Source organism: Naegleria gruberi (assembly GCF_000004985.1).
Source record: "Naegleria gruberi genomic scaffold NAEGRscaffold_54, whole genome shotgun sequence".
Classification (NCBI taxonomy): Eukaryota; Heterolobosea; class Eutetramitea; order Acrasida; family Naegleriidae; genus Naegleria; species Naegleria gruberi.
Window position 1 is genome coordinate 261,698 of NW_003163273.1, and position 16,094 is coordinate 277,791.

Below are 16,094 nucleotides of genomic sequence, written 5' to 3' on the forward strand. Positions count from 1 at the left end.
CAGGCATCCAATGCATTATTGAATAGTTTCCTCTTGTACTGTTTGATGGTTGCATTCATGTTTGTAAACTTGTAAAAAATTCCTTAATAAATTGTATTTACTACACAATTTTTCAACTCGGTAGAGGAATAATTGGTGCAATATCATTCATTACATAGTTGCGTAAGGTTTTTCAATTTGGAAATTTCTTTCAATCCTGTCGCATCAATCCTAATATAATTTTTAGAAATATCAAGTGAGGTGAGGTTGAAAAGACCTGTTCCAATATACTTTGCTCCTTCTGAACTGATATTACACCAACTAATATCAAGTTTTGTCAATTTTGTCATTGTGGATATTTGTTTTGCTCCTTCAGTGGATAATCTATTACCAAATATTGACAGGCTAGTCAGATTTTCCATTGAGCTGATTATACTTGCACCAATGCTATCTATGTTACAGTTTGCAACATTTAAGCTCGTAATTCCTTTCATTCCATTAATCAATTTCAAACCTGAAATACGAATAGTATTTTCCGAAATGTTCAGGAGTTTCAATTTTTTCAATGGTAACAAAAAATTGACATCCGTTAACTTATTGTAAGAAATACCTAGAGAGGTCAAATTGGTAAAGTTCTTGATTACTTCGGCACCTGATGCTGCTATTCTATTTCCACTAATATCTAGGAATGTCAAATTGGTGAGATTACTCAAACATAGAGCTCCATCTGCTCCAATACTATTATCAGAAATGTCCAATTCAGTCAGTCCAATTAATTTTCCAATATCTTCCGCACATCTATTATCAAAACGATTTTTTGAAATGTTTAGTGATAATAAATTTGTCAGTGAGCTTGTATTTTCACATTTATGCATTACATTTTTGGAAAGGTTTAGCTTTCTCAAACCTTTTAGCCTTCCAATCCATTTAATTTCCTTTTCTAATGCAAGAAATCCGATCACTCTTTCCATATCCAATGATTGAATTCTTTCAATAAACAATTTTTGTTCTGAAGTTTCCTCTAAATTCGAATACTTTCGTAACATGCTCCTAAATCTCTTCCAAGCTGACCAATCACTTATTTTCACATCAAAGACATGTCTTGTACAAGCCACACGAAACCACTGTTTAGAAATTAGAAAACAATTCCTAATCACCTCCTTCGATGAAAAATATTCCATCACTTCGTAACAAACATCATCGGAAAATTCCAAACGATGATCAATTGTTCTTTCATCACTAATTTCCGATAAATTAGGCTTGATTTTTTTGATGATTGAATCGGAAGAGCAAGAGGTTATTTGTGCTTCGAGATTTCTTTTCATTTTTTTGAAGTAATCCAAAATTGGATTTACTACTTGATTGAAAAACATTAATATTAATGGTTCTCTCCGAATGATAAACAAACCAAAAAGTGGTGCCAAAAGAATGAAAAAAATTAAGATGTTCCCAGTTGTTTTTGTTATCTGATTATTTAATCAAGCAATATGATGGTGAGTTGGTCGAGTGGTCTAAGACGACACGTTAAGGTATGTTTAATACCGTGTTCCGCAAGGGCGTGGGTTCAAATCCCACACTCATCAATTTTGCCTCCCACAATTATTAATATATACATCATCAATATTTGCCTCGAATCAATATTATTGGATTTTTAATAATAAATTAATACCAAGTCTATTTCTTTATTCAAAAATCTCATCTTCAACAACTGCTTTTACATGGTGCTTATCTGACAACAGATACGTGTTGCATAACCCTTTTCCTTTAACTTCGACACTTCTTTCCTCAAATTCAAATCCAATATGCTTCACTCTTTCATAAGTTGATAGTGAAATTTGAATCCTTCCTGAAAGTGATGTCGATTCCATTCTAGATGCTGTATTAACAGCATCACCCCACAAGTCGTAGGCAAACTTTTTTGTTCCAATTACACCAGCTACAGATTCTCCAGTATTCAAACCAATTCTAATATTGATCTGATGCCCAAATTCTAGTCGATGTTCCTCATTGTAAGATCTCACCACCTGAAAAACGTCTATGGCAAATTTGAGTGTTCTTTCTGGATGGTCATCCTTTTCTGAGAGCTTGATTCCACCCACACAAAAGTAGGCATCACCAATGGTCTTGATCTTTTCCAAATTGTGTTTGTCAATGAGGGCATCAAAGCCATTCACTACATTATTCAACATGCCAACCAATTGAGTTGGATTAAGAGTTGAGGACATTTTCGTGAAACCGACCATATCAGAGAAGAAACAAGTCATGTCATCAAACTTTTCTGCAATAAATGTATCTCCAGATTTCAATCTACTTGCGACACTCTCTGGTAAAATGGATCTTAACAAGTTTTCAGACTTTTTCTTTTCTTCAGCCAAGAGAGCGAGTTGTTTCTTGTCATTGGTCACGTCCTTAATGAAACAAGTAATAACAGGCTTGTTATCAAAGAGTGTGGAAAATAAATTGACCTTTGCTGGAAATTTAGTTTGATTCTTTCTCAAACAATCTAAATCTACAGTTTCACCTTGAGATTCCTTTGTGGTGAGAGTTGATTGAATTAATTCGGAGATTAATCGGCTCAGCTCGTCTCTATTGTTCCTGTCGAAGAGACTTGTGAGTGAAGTACCAAGGGTATCACTTTGTTTGCAATTGAACATTTTCTGGGCTGCTGGATTGAAAATTTCAATTTCACATGCACTATTGCAAAGAACTGCTCCGTCAACAACAGAATTGAGAATATTTCTCACTTTGGATTCATCACCTGTTCCTTTAGAAATATTCTTCTTCTTTCCAAAAAGTGATCTACTTGGAAGTTTCTCATAGAGTACGTACTCTCTTAGCTCATCAGATAATTCCAACTCTTCATATTGAACATAGTTTAAAAGCATTCTCATGTGTTCCGTATTTTTCGAATGTGATTTGAAAATACTTCTCAACATTAAAAAGATTGAAACAATGCAGATAGCACCAAGCACTCCAAAAACAATTACCATTGAGACAGAAGGAGTGGAACGAGTGATGGTGAATAATGCGAGGAATTCCAGCAAGACTATACTAATGGTATGTGCCAACTCATCAATTTGGAAATGTTTCTCCAATAATTGAGAATCTGAGTAAATATTCTTCATCAAGTCTTCATTTAGCTTTACACAACTCACCACGAATTCATCTACAATAGATTCCAAGCTGGAGCAGTTTTCACAAGCTTTAGTGGTGATAATTTCATCAATTCTTGGTACTATTCCCAAAATGGAAGGTGAGACTCCAATCTTTCCATAAATCATGTCATTATATGTAGATCTAAGATCTGTTACATTGAATCGGATATCGTCTTTGAATAAATTTAAGGCTGAGTCATTGAACAGAGTTTTTGAATTGAAAAGTGAGCTCGGTAAATTACTGAAAGTCAATTCACCCATCTTGAATCCAATATTCTGAGTCAAAACAAGGGTCTCTGTTGTTTGTTTGACACTCAGCATGGTAGAGTAACCCAATTCTGAATTCAATACCAACTCGGCAAACATCATAGATGCACATAATAAGGAAGCAAGAGCCATAACAATGAAAATTAAATATCGAAGCATATTTCTCTTCCTGTTGAAGGTGTTCAAAAATTGAGACGAGTTACTGTGTGTGTACTTTCCCAATTCGGTATAAATATTCGAGATGAGCTCCTTCTTGATGTTCTTCTCGTAAGTTTTCAGAGTTCTTCCAATCTGAGAAAAGAAAATCTTCATGTACAAAAGGAAAGAAACAGCACAGATAACATAGACTCCACCAATGCTCACGAAAAAGTACAAGTAATCATTTGTAAATGTGTTCGCATTTACCTTGCATCTTTCAATGAAATCAAAGCAAATTTCTACAAAAGCATTTGTAAAACTATTGTAATTGAGATAGAGAATCATAAAGTTGTAAACATCAACTGTAGAATTGAAACCACTACTAGGATAGGACTCCACCAAGTGCATAAGAATGGAGGATATTTCTGAGAGTGAAACATTTTTTACAATGAAACTGTCATAATATCCACTGCTTCTTTTGTTTACAGTTGGAAGATAGAGCTTTTTTGTTTCTCCATTGTAGTCGTCATACATTTCAGGTGTGAACTTTCCAATCTTTTTTCCTTGTGACATTAGTTTAACATGCTCAATGTGTTCAACGTAGAAATCAACCCTTTCCTTCAATAATTCAGTAATTTTCTCCACCGATTGATCACTCTGTTCCAATGATAATACCATTTCATGATAAATTTGAGGAAGTGCCTTCTGGAGCGAAACTGAATTTTGAGACTGACTCATCTGCAACACTATTTGCTGATTTCTAATCTGTTTGAAAATTGCATAACTTGAAACTGTTGGCTCGCAAACTTGCTGAACGAATTTCACATCAGCTAACACTCCATCAGAGAATACCAAACTCAATACTGCCGCACAAATCAGGAAAGCTGCAGAAAGAAGGCAAAAACATAAGGCAAGACAAATATTGAACTCGTGTCCAATTGGTTGTGCAAGAGCCATCTTGAATTTTTGATCTCTCTTTAAACTTGGATCTTCCTCCACACCATTCAAAAGTACATTCTCTGATATATCATCCAAATCCACTTCTACAGATTTATCATTCGCCCTATTATTATACAAGCCCTCAAGAAAGGCGATACTCTCCCCTCCTACTGCAGAAGTTTTCATTGCTTCCACTCGTTTTGCCTTCTTTGATTTTCTTAACAAGTTTGCTGCTTCTTCCTCTTCAAGCTCGTGTGCTTCAGAGTAGAATTCATTTGCAGTTTCTGAATCGAACTTGACCTCTTCCAAATATCTTGCATAAATTCTCAAGAAGGACTTGTTCATCTTGAAAGCTGAGAGTCTGTTTGAAAATGCAGTGTCCAAATCATTCATGATGGCTGTGCATTGTGTATTGATGATTTCTAATGTTTCCACATTCACAATATCATTCATCATTTCCTTGAAGAATTCTCTATGGAGTGCTTTGAATTCTTTCAGTTTGGAGTCTAAACGAGAGGCAAGTTGTTCTGCATCGGTATGGATAGCGACAACTGGTTTGTTCTCCTTCTTGTTAATTTCCTTCATCAAATCATGACAAGCAATCTTGTCAGTGAGTGATGTACTTATTCTACTTAGTTTTGTCATTAGTGAGAGGGAATAATTTGTGGCTCTCTCCTCTGTCATGCAGTAATAGACCAATAATGTGGCAAAATATAAGGTTATTGGATTTGCCAAAACTCTACTACTATGAGCCCCCTTAATGAGTGCCAGAGCCATGTCAGTATCTGTGAGTGAGCTATTTGGATCCTTTGGTTTTTCCTCATAATTTGTTGCTCTCTTACGAATAATATCAACTGAGAAGCTAAAACGGAGAAAAATATTCAGTTGATTTGTTAGTTGTTTTTCTGAAATGTAAACTAGTATTGAGGTGGCTTTCTTTTCAATGAGACTTCGTATAGTCTCATTAGAAAGACTCTTTATAAGATTTGATTCTTTAGAAGAACTCAAATCCTCATATTGCCCACCTTGTGTGAGAATAATCTGTCCAATTCTTCTCTTGATAATTCTAATGTAAGCTTCCATAGCTATAATTCCTCCAACGAATCCAATGACAATCAACCCTAAGGTAAGACCCATCATTCCCAATCCAAAATCCCATTTCACTGAAGTGTTAGTTAAAGAAGATATTAATGATCCAATGGCACCTCCAACTTTTGCTCCTGCAATTCCTGAATAAATCGAATTTTCCCAAGACTTTTGGAATGGAAGAGATAGAAACAAAGGAATAAACCATGAAATAGACATGACCAAATGCACAATTGCTCTCCCAAAAACTTTTTGAGAGGGTATAAAGAAAATAATGAACACTTGTGAAATATTCGTGATGGAGAAGAATGTTAAAGGCCAATCATAAACCGGTTTGAAAACAAGAGAGCTATCCCATGTAGGAGAAAAACTAAAACGTGTCGCCATTATACTAATGCACAAAGTGATGAAGGCAACAATTGAGAATGCATAAAGAGTTAAATTTGAATTTCCAAAACATCTCACACTAGAAAATCTCTGCAATGCATAATCTGAATTATCAATCTCCTCAAAGTATACTGTCTTTGAATAATCACATTCGATAAAACTTGTCAAAATAAAGGCAAATATCATTGATAACCCATTCATGAAAAAGCCAACAAATAGTAATAGATTCTTCAGTTTCTCCATGTGCTTACTAGCTTTAAAAACTCCCCAAGCGGAGAACATGACCACCAACATGGCTATAAAACAAATGGTAATGACCAAACTAGTGATAACAACCATAGCATCATAGGGTACTAAATCCAATGAGAGTGTAATTGGATAATTGAGAGCACGAAAAACCCACTCTCCATACTCTCCAAAATTAAAAGATCCCAACGTTGAGACCCAAACACTAGTCCACAATATATACAAATTATACGCAACAGATAATAAAAGCTGTTTCCATCCTCTCCTCTGTTTTCTATCTTTCATTGATGAGATGAATGTAAAGATTGCCTGTTGTCCATTCCTCATGATTGACGAAGTGATTGATGAAGATCGTCCCGTCTGATGACTTGTCTCACTCTCCACTATACTACTTCCATCGAAAACTTCATTTTGAGGCCTCCTTATTCCCTCAAAGAGAACTGTTGAATTATCTATTGATGCTGCTTGTAGTTGATGATGAGAAACCCCACCCTGAATAAGTATACTCGTTCGCGGAGAAACAACAACACCAGAATGTTCCATTGTTTTTATGGTTGTTGTTATTTGGTGGCTATGGAGAAGTATTAATAATAATAATGATGATGAATAATATGATGGTGCGAAGCGTTTTTTTAAGGTTCTGTTTTAATGACTCTCTCGAGAATCTCTATTACGATTATTCGAGAGTGCACGGCCACGACACAGTTTGTGTGTTATTTCAAGTTTGTAAATAAGTGAGAGAGTTTGAAAGGTAGTGAAAGAGAGTCATTCATATTAATAAATTAATACAAATTTATTAATTAGTGGGACAAATCAAGAAGTAAATTTTCTTGGAATCATTTGATAATGGTACATAATATTGGTTGGATTAATCCTCTGTGCTTTCTAATGGTTGAATTGGTCCATTGATTGGAATTTCCATAGTATTGGTAGTATTATTGGTTTCAGGGTAATTGCAGTCTATGGAATTAATAGTCTATGGAGAAATCCTGACCCATCCTTGATCGACCAAAATATTTGAATCATAGACAGCAAATTCCTTTTCACTTTCAGCAATTTCAATTTCACCACCTCCATTTTCAAAATGAGTTTTTAGTTTGGCCAAAAATTCCTTGTGAAAGGTATCACATTCTTCCTTTGGAGTTGGGCTAAACCATCTGAAAGTGAGCAAATGTCCACAAATATCATAATGTTTACCAAGTAAATTTTGGCTTCTAGCAACTTCTTCCTTGATTAACAAACTATCCAAATGGGCCAATTGAGCAACTCTATCTTGACCTCTCAAATAAATCTTGGTATGATATTCAAAATATTTCATATCATTACCACTTGAAGAATCAGAGCTTAAATTCTTTTCAATATTCTTACAATTAGCCATAGCTTCCAATTTAACTCTTAACAATTCAAAACCATTATTTTTGATAGTATCAGCCATACCAAGAATGTGTTTCAAAACATCAGATTTCTTACCACTATGATAGGAAGATGACATTAATTCTTGTGGTCTATTTCTGATGGATTCAACTGGATAATTATCTTCAGAAGGATACAAGACCAACACTGGTTTACATTTTAATTCTTCTCTACATAATTTGGAAAATCTTTCAACTTGTTCGGATGACGGAGTCTTTCCATCCATATGGTTCTTGACAGTAATATGACATCCGAAGAGTCCTGATATTTCTTCAACTACGTTGCTCATCTTGTTGTTTTGCAGTATTATTATTAAACTGTTTGTGTTTTTTTTTGTTCAATTCAAGTTCACCGTTTTTGTTTTTAAAAGAAAATCAACGGAAGGTAAAATTAGAGTTTGCAGTTCGATGGAGTTAGTTTACTAGTATTCTCTGGCTTTTGTAAGTTACAACTTCGGTTTCTTCGGTATACATTTCATAAGGATTGGATGGAATTTAATAAATAATAATGAAAGAAAATCAATTTTGAAACACGTGTTGTTGTTTCAAAGTTCACACAGTGCGACCATTCAATGAATATTACATTGTGAATTAAGTGAAAGTTCATAGACTAATATCGCATTGCATTGAAAGGATAATAAGGAAATTTATTTGGACAATGAATGCCATCTTCTTGTCCAAAACAAACAAGTAACTATTAAAGAATTTACAAATTATTATATCGCCCTAGTATAGTGAAATACTACATTAAAGAAGGTATTCTATTAAGGAAAGTACTTGAAAAAAATTGAGAGAAGAGTTAAGGGTAGGAGCAATTCAAATAGAGAGCGTTTGTAAATAATAAGAATACCACCACAACAACTAGAAACCATCTCCTCATTTCCAACCTCTCTAATATATAACAGCATAATAAGAAAATATAAAATCATAATAATAATGGGAGCTAGTAAATCTAAGGTATTCAGAGAAATTGTTCCGAAACGAGTGTTACTTTTGGGACTTGATGGTTCTGGTAAAACAAGTAAGTTACCTTTCCACATTACTCGAGTAATGTTAAACCTTGTCCCTAGCCATACTATATTCCATTAAATTAGGAAAATTCATCACTACAGTTAATACAATTGGATATAATGTTGAGACGATTAAGTGTGGCAAGTATGAATTGAATATTTTCGTAAGTGGTATTATTATTATAATTATATTCCTAAACTCGACCATTAATAATTCAAATATAACCAATTCATACATTTACATCATCATTCACCTGAAAAAAACAGGACGTTGGAGGAAAGAAACACATCAGATCATTATGGAATTGTTACTATGACAATAATCAAGCTATAATATTTGTTATTGACTCGTCGGAACCAACTCGATTGAGGGAGGCAAGAAGAGAGTTGAGAAAGTTACTATCCGATGAACGTCTCTCTCATCTTCCCTTCCTCATCATGATTAATAAGGTTGATTGTTGTAAGGCAATGTCACATACATCTTCTCATTCGCCACAACATATTCCTCTCGAGGATTTTGAGGATTTTCTGATAAGAGGTGTTGAAAGTGATGCTCTTCAACAACTAAGATTGGAAGCACTCACTGCCATGGATGAACATCATGATGAAACTGATGAATCTCTATTATCGGAACACAATTCTGAGAGTTCAGGAGGTGCATTCCTTCAGCAACAACAACAGAGGGAAATGCCAGCTGTTATAGAGAATAGACACTTGAGTAGAGTGAGATTTGCCATGGATTATCCCTCAACAAGTACACAACCAACAACTAGTTTTGATAACACAAATTCCACAACAGCATCTTTCCGATTTGCCAATTCTCCAACAAGTGAAAAGATCCTTCTGAAAACTCTAAGAGAAAGGAAAGGTTTACTACAATCATCTCCAACCACTAATGTCAATAATAATACGAGTGTAATATCCAACTCTCCACCACTACAGCAACAAGTAAGCTCACCTTCACCACCTTCCATCTTTCCAAATACACTTCAAATAGGAGATAATTCACCATGTTATAGTGACAACTATCTGTACAGCAATAATAGTCAACAGGGTGGAGGAACATGTTCCACATCTGATTTGGATTCATCCTTCCAATGTTTGCATCACTATGAAGAGGAGGAAGATGATTATGCAGAGCTGAATTTTCCACTCGGAAAGAAACAATACCACCTACAGCCTTGTTGTGCACTTGATGGAGGAGGAATTATGCAAGGTTTTGCATGGATGTGTTCCTACTTTGATAGTCTTGAAGAGGAGCAGAGATATTCTTCTGCCTCTGGAGAGAACAAGACGATCCAGCTCAGATAGAGCCATGTCATGTTCTTCAGTGGATCATAATCCACCACCTGTAGCGACAAGGCATTCTTCCAGTGGATCTTTAATAAAGACACAACAGCTGTTGTAGTTTAGTCAACCAATTATCTAGCACATCTTTTGTTTGCATAACTTCCGGACCGTTGCGTTACGCAATTTGGTTTTTTTTACAAGAATAAATTTCGAAAGCATTTCAAAAATTTTTAAAAAAATATTTTATCCAAATAATCTAAGCCAACACTGTGGTCGTCCTATTTATCAAGGAACAAACACTACGAACCACACACAACATCACCATCAACTCTAACTCTACGAACAGTTTATTTCTAAATTTTAGGTTTTCTCCAGCTGAAAGTTTAAAAGCGAAAACAATTGTCTAGAGTTTATTAAACATAACGGAAAAAGTTTTAATATTGTTCAGGTAAGCTATTGATCATCACTATGATTATATATTTATTAATATTAATTCTATTAATTATATAATGTTTTTTAACCTTCCGTGATGATCACCATAAAAATTAAAATTTTAAAAATCGAATTGGTGTTGTGATGAAAATTAATAATACAAAATTTTATAATAATATTATTTGGTTGAACCATCATGTATTCAACAATAATTATCACCCGACCATCATCATCCTTTGACTTTGCTCAACCACCTCTCTTAACAATGTTAAACATTACTATTATTTAGGAAAATGTCAGAAGTCAGCACAGAAACAAACGATACCAAGAAGGAGGAAACTCCAGTTACTGAAGAAGCTCCTAAAAGCCCAACCAAAGTGGCTGATCCAACTAGTGCAGAATCAACAACATCAACAACAGATCTAGGTAAAAAAGAAGAAATAATCTCAGACTTGGAAGCAACAGCAATGACTGATGAGTTTGAATACTTGATTAATGGAGCCACCAATCCAGCAGGTTCTTCTAATGGTAGAGTTTCATTCTTGTCTTCAGAAGAAGAAGAGGAAGAAGCTGCAATGCAAGCACCTATTGTCTATCAATCAATGCAACCATCTAGTTCCACAATGGATGAAGAAGACCTCTATCTTGTCAAGACCACCCTCAAGTCAGACTATGATGAGGAATCTTTGAAATTCGAACATGAATACTTCCCTAAGGATATTATTCACAACTTTGCAATTACCTTGTGGAGAATGCCAATCAAGACTATCAAACATATTGCTAGTAAGAATAATGTTACCATTTCCGATCCAAAATTAAAGAAGGGAAAGAGACTCACAGAAGACCACAAGAAGGAATTCTTGATTTTTGAAATTGGAAAGAAGGTTGTTAGTGTTGGTGTCAAACATTTCCTCACTGAATTGGATAGAGAAGATATGAGATTTGCTCTCAAGGATTTAATAAGCAACGAGACTGCTATGGATATTGTTGAAAATGCAAAGCAACAAAAGGACATTGATGAAGAACATTTATTGAGTGCTAAAAACATCCATCTCTTTAAGAAATCTGATTTGAGATTTAACTTTAAATTGATTTTCGAAAAGATGGGTGCTGAAGAATTGTTAGATGCTCTCACTGATGCCACACTCATTCTCTTCTTGCAAGCTTTGGAAATTAATGAAGTTGACACTACTCACTCTAACTTGGTTGATGCCATCTTGGAAGAAGTCTTCTTGTATGGTGCAAAGGAAGTTTTGGCCAAGTGTAAAAAGTCAATTCTCAGAGAAGCTGCTGAAGCTGCTCAATATGAACAAAAGAAACAAGTCTTTGATGCATCACCAACTAAGGAAATGCTTTCTGAAGTTATTCTCGTTGATGAATTCCCTCATGTTGCTGAGGATTTAATGTCAAGACTCAAGAAGAAGAAGCCACACTTGTTCGATGATTCTAGCAATATTAAACCAAAGAAGAGATCATACACTGAAGCTGCTGCTAGTGTTGTTGCCTCTTCCTTGACTGAAGATGATGAATTTGATGATCATTCTGATATTGATGGAGTCAATTCTCCAAACTCTAAGAACCACAAGAAACGTGGAAGAAAACGCGTCATTAATACTGAAGGAGAAAGACCACAAATTGATCGTGGCATTACTTATAATGATCTCAAGGACAAGTATTTGGTACAAGAATTAATCTCCTTTGCTCAATCTAAGGGAATCAAATACGTGGGTGTAAAGAAGACAGACCTCTGTAACAGTATCATTAAGTATTTGAATGGTGAATTGGTTCCTTCCTTGAAGAAGAGGGGAAGAGGTCGTCCACCAAAGAAGAGAAAGGAAAATCCAGAAGATGGTGATGATCACGATGATGATGACACTATGGAAGAAGGTCACGAAGTTGCTGATTCTATGGAAGGTGAAGAGTAAAATATTTTGTATTGTAAATAGTAATAAAACCAATTGACTTATGATTCTTAACAAATCATTTCCTCTCAGGAGACAGACAAAGTATGAGAACATTCTCAAGTCCTTCCTCCTTACCATCCTCGGGTAAGGCTATGTCTTGTCAAATAGCTCAACTAATGGTGAAAAATCATCCTGAACATTTAGGTCAAACCAAACCATATATCCCAATCTTAAAACCTTAACACTATCACAATTCAGCAAATGATGTGAAATCCACTCTACAATTTCAATCATTTTCTGTACAGTCATATTCTCTTCCTTATAATCCTTATCTTCTCTTTCTATTTTAAATATCAATTGTTTCAATTGTTGCAATTTCTCAAGTTCCTCAAAAAAGATTCCACTCTCTTCCTTCGTGACTCGGAAATCATTAATTCTTAATATTCTCAAATTTGTCAATTTACCTAAATGCTGCCATTTCTCTTTTCTATATTTCAAGTCATATTGTTCCTGACCAATGGAGTCTCTTGATACTTCTAATTCTTCCAAGTTGGGAATTAGAGTAAAATTTAGAAATTTCCAACCAAATGAAAGAGCTAGGGATTTAAGGACAGGAAATCCATTTTTAATTAGTGATTCATTCCATTTCTGATACGATCTAACTCTTAATTTCTGTATTGATTTGGATTTGGCAAGTTCAGCAAACGATGTAAATTGCAAATAACAGTCTAGGGTTAGTATTTGTAATTTTGAAACTTTTGAAATTATTGAACAAATTTCTTGTTCAACATTCTCGAGATAATTACCATTAATGTCTGATATTTCCAATACCCTTAGGTTTTTCAATCTTGTTAACAGGTAAACACTCTCAAGGTGGAGCCCATTGTTTATACTAAACTCTTCTAAATTTGGAAAACAGGGAATAAAATCATAGGTTAATGTGTTTTTTCTGGATGATATTGAAGTAATTATTTTCAAAGTTTTACAAGTATTGGCTTTAAACTTTTCTTGTGAATTATATCCAACATAATTTCCTAGTTCAATATTTTCCGTATTTGGAAATACCTTCAACAATAAAGGCAACAATTCCATTCCATCTTTCTTCAAATTTATAGATTTAATATGTTTAAATGCTGATTGGTTTTCTTTTGATTTTAACATTATTTCAGTTCTTTTTTTAAGTTCTTCCATATATGTATGTTCTTTTGTAAACATTCTTTCATTAATTCTTGTTGCTTGTTTAATTATTTGAGCCTCCCAAAATGATAAATTGGGTGAATTTAATCTTTTTGCAATTCCAAACAAAATCTTGACTTGTTCCAAACTATATTTATGTTTACAATCAAGAACAATGCCATGTTTAAATGTGAACCGAACTCTACCATCCAAATAATATCTTCCAAACCAATCCTTTGCAAATCGGGTCCAATTCATGAATGAATCATTCCAAAATTCCCTCTTTCCAACATTGGGTTCAATCTCAACTGTTCCAACAAAATCAAAGATCATATCAATGCAATCATAGGCAATCCAAGCAAAACTTCGTTTCGGTGGTCTTTTAGTTGGTTGCTTATTATTGCTTAATTGATTCTTTGCATTCCGATGAAGATTATTGTTATAATTTGAGCATGATGATTTCAAAGTTCGATTATCCAATACTGCAAGAGTATTTGTATTGGTTGTGTGAGTAGTGGATCTTCGGGTTGGTTTGATCATTTTTTTAATGGATATTTGGGATTTACTTTTGTTACAGCTCAATTACTCCTATTCCTTAAATTCCGTAACAATAAAAAACCAAATTGGCCAAGTACCTGGTACTCCAGCCTTTTTACTTTGCATATTATTTGAAAATTATTAAGGAACGAGATCTATGTACATTAAAAGTTATTATTTTTTGGGATTTGATGGCTACGGCCATATCACGATGAATGCACCTCATCCCGTCCGATTTGAGAAGTTAAGCATCGTCGAGCCACATCAGTACTGAGGTTGGAGACAACTTGGGAACCTGTAAATTCATTTTACAAATTGTTAGATGAATTGTGGGGTGGATTAGCATTTGAATTTGTGAAGAATTCAAATAGGATAAAGACTATTAACAAACAAACATTATTTTTGATCAATTTGAAGCATTAACAAATATAATTAGATTACATAAATCTTTTCTCATTGTTTCCACTAATTAATTCTAATCCAAATTTGTTTGCCTTATTAAATCCAATAACTTGAAGGAAAATCTTGGAAGACAGAGAGTACTGGAGTAAGATTGTGCTTAGACTTGAAATTCTAAAAATATTTTGAAAACAACAAACTCGTGTCCCTGAATCATGGTATTTTAATTGGCATTTCCTATTCTCTCCATAAAGATAAAAAGACTACAGCACCACAGGTTCCCAAGTTGTCTCCAACCTCAGTACTGATGTGGCTCGACGATGCTTAACTTCTCAAATCGGACGGGATGAGGTGCATTCATCGTGATATGGCCGTAGCCATTCACTAACAAAAAATGTTGAATATTAATGAAGAAAACTCTTGTCTGCAATTATGAAACATAAATTGACCTCCTAATAATCCAATAGTCACAATCCAGTTCGTTATCTTTAAAGCAGCAAACAATTTCCATTCAAATTTCATCTTGCTCATTCATTTCCATTTATCAACAAGCAACTTGGCATCTCTGATAAAGACACATCAGGTCCAAACTAATCCACTCCTCGACCCGTCAATCTACAAAATCAGATAAACACATCTACGAAATAAGAACCATCAAATATCCAAACATAAAAAAAAAATGAACAAGACATTTGGCATGTTATCATGTCTGTTACTCTGTCTCATTGTATGCCTCGTCAGTGAAGAGACACACGCATTGACAGCAACAGAATTATTGCAAGTTAGAGCAACTCTCCTTTCAAATGTCACTTCAATTCCTTATTCATATGTTGGTTATTTGTTTAGTCATGGCAGCAATTCTGTTCCAATTATTGTTGGTTCTGGAGGTAATGCAGTAGTAGTTGCAGCTACTAGCTCCAATTCCTTGTCCACAGCTGGTCGAATTTGTGCATTTGGACATAACGGTTATGCATACACATCTGACATGACATCTGGCACAGCTCAATTATTGAAAAATTGTGCTAAATGGACTACCAAAAACAAAGCCAATGTCAGTTACATGCTACACGGAGTCAGTCAAAGTGGTGGCTCCACTTTTTATAACTCAATTTCAGGATTTTCATTGAACACATCAAAGAATGCATTCGACGAATTGGTTCGTCCATTAGAAAGCGTTGATTTACTAATTTTGAATTTAAATTCACTCTCAGGTGAGGCAACCTCCACTCAAATCCAAATGCTCTCCGACTTTTTGAATAGAGGTGGTGGAATTATTTGTGTAACTACTGCTTGGGCTTATTCCATTTCTGGAAATAGATTTCCTGGAAATGTGTTCTTTTCCAGATTGGGAGTTTCATTCTATACAGCTTATTTTGAAGGTAGCCCATTTGTGGCATCTACTAAGGATTTGAGTGAAGTGAATGCTTATTTCAAATTGGAACAAATTCAAAATACCTTTTCTTTATATGGAAATGTTTCTACAGATGATGTGAATACAGTTGGAAATATGCTATCCAATGTGTATCCAACATTGCCACAGCCAATTACCTTAAATTCCATTGAAACGAATCAAAAAGCCAAAACTGTCTATGATTCCATTTGTGGAAGTACAACAATTTCCTTCCCAGTTTCGTCTTCTTTCCAGAAATTCTGTGTAGTCATGGTGGACACACTAAACAAGGCAAACATTTTACCAATCTCAAATAATCCACAAGTTTTGGCAGGTGAAAACTTCCC

At 34.6% G+C, this 16,094-nt stretch overlaps 6 protein-coding genes and 1 non-coding gene across 7 annotated transcripts in view; 5 read left to right on the forward strand and 2 right to left on the reverse strand.

The window, feature by feature from the left end:
- Positions 1-963, forward strand: part of NAEGRDRAFT_72626 (uncharacterized protein) — a gene marked incomplete at both ends in the record, with an annotated part of 3,835 nt that extends 2,872 nt beyond the window's left edge. Inside the window, one exon of the mRNA XM_002672305.1 lies at positions 876-963. Coding sequence (XP_002672351.1) covers positions 876-963 — 88 coding nt within the window. The remainder of the gene's footprint in view (positions 1-875) is intronic.
- A 508-nt stretch (positions 964-1,471) lies between these two features.
- NAEGRDRAFT_t594 lies at positions 1,472-1,562 on the forward strand. Its single transcript has one exon. It is a non-coding gene; the product is annotated as a tRNA-Leu (tRNA).
- A 99-nt stretch (positions 1,563-1,661) lies between these two features.
- On the reverse strand, positions 1,662-6,740 carry NAEGRDRAFT_72627 (uncharacterized protein; the record flags this gene model as incomplete). Its single annotated transcript, XM_002672373.1, has 1 exon — positions 1,662-6,740. The coding sequence occupies one exon, from the start codon at positions 6,738-6,740 to the stop codon at positions 1,662-1,664; it is 5,079 nt and encodes a 1,692-aa protein (XP_002672419.1).
- A 234-nt stretch (positions 6,741-6,974) lies between these two features.
- On the reverse strand, positions 6,975-7,933 carry NAEGRDRAFT_81258 (uncharacterized protein). The gene has a single exon (XM_002672374.1). It carries the CDS (start codon positions 7,897-7,899, stop codon positions 7,174-7,176), a length of 726 nt encoding a protein of 241 aa, XP_002672420.1. The 5' UTR covers positions 7,900-7,933; the 3' UTR covers positions 6,975-7,173.
- Positions 7,934-8,545: 612 nt separating this feature from the next.
- On the forward strand, positions 8,546-9,930 carry NAEGRDRAFT_72629 (ARF/SAR family small GTPase; the record flags this gene model as incomplete). Its single annotated transcript, XM_002672306.1, has 3 exons — positions 8,546-8,630; positions 8,722-8,783; positions 8,887-9,930. The coding sequence occupies 3 exons, from the start codon at positions 8,546-8,548 to the stop codon at positions 9,928-9,930; spliced, it is 1,191 nt and encodes a 396-aa protein (XP_002672352.1).
- A 704-nt stretch (positions 9,931-10,634) lies between these two features.
- On the forward strand, positions 10,635-12,309 carry NAEGRDRAFT_81259 (uncharacterized protein; the record flags this gene model as incomplete). Its single annotated transcript, XM_002672307.1, has 1 exon — positions 10,635-12,309. The coding sequence occupies one exon, from the start codon at positions 10,635-10,637 to the stop codon at positions 12,264-12,266; it is 1,632 nt and encodes a 543-aa protein (XP_002672353.1). The 3' UTR covers positions 12,267-12,309.
- A 2,727-nt stretch (positions 12,310-15,036) lies between these two features.
- The window catches only part of NAEGRDRAFT_72631 (uncharacterized protein), a gene marked incomplete at both ends in the record, with an annotated part of 2,633 nt that continues 1,575 nt past the window's right edge, over positions 15,037-16,094 (forward strand). Inside the window, one exon of the mRNA XM_002672308.1 lies at positions 15,037-16,081. Coding sequence (XP_002672354.1) covers positions 15,037-16,081 — 1,045 coding nt within the window. The remainder of the gene's footprint in view (positions 16,082-16,094) is intronic.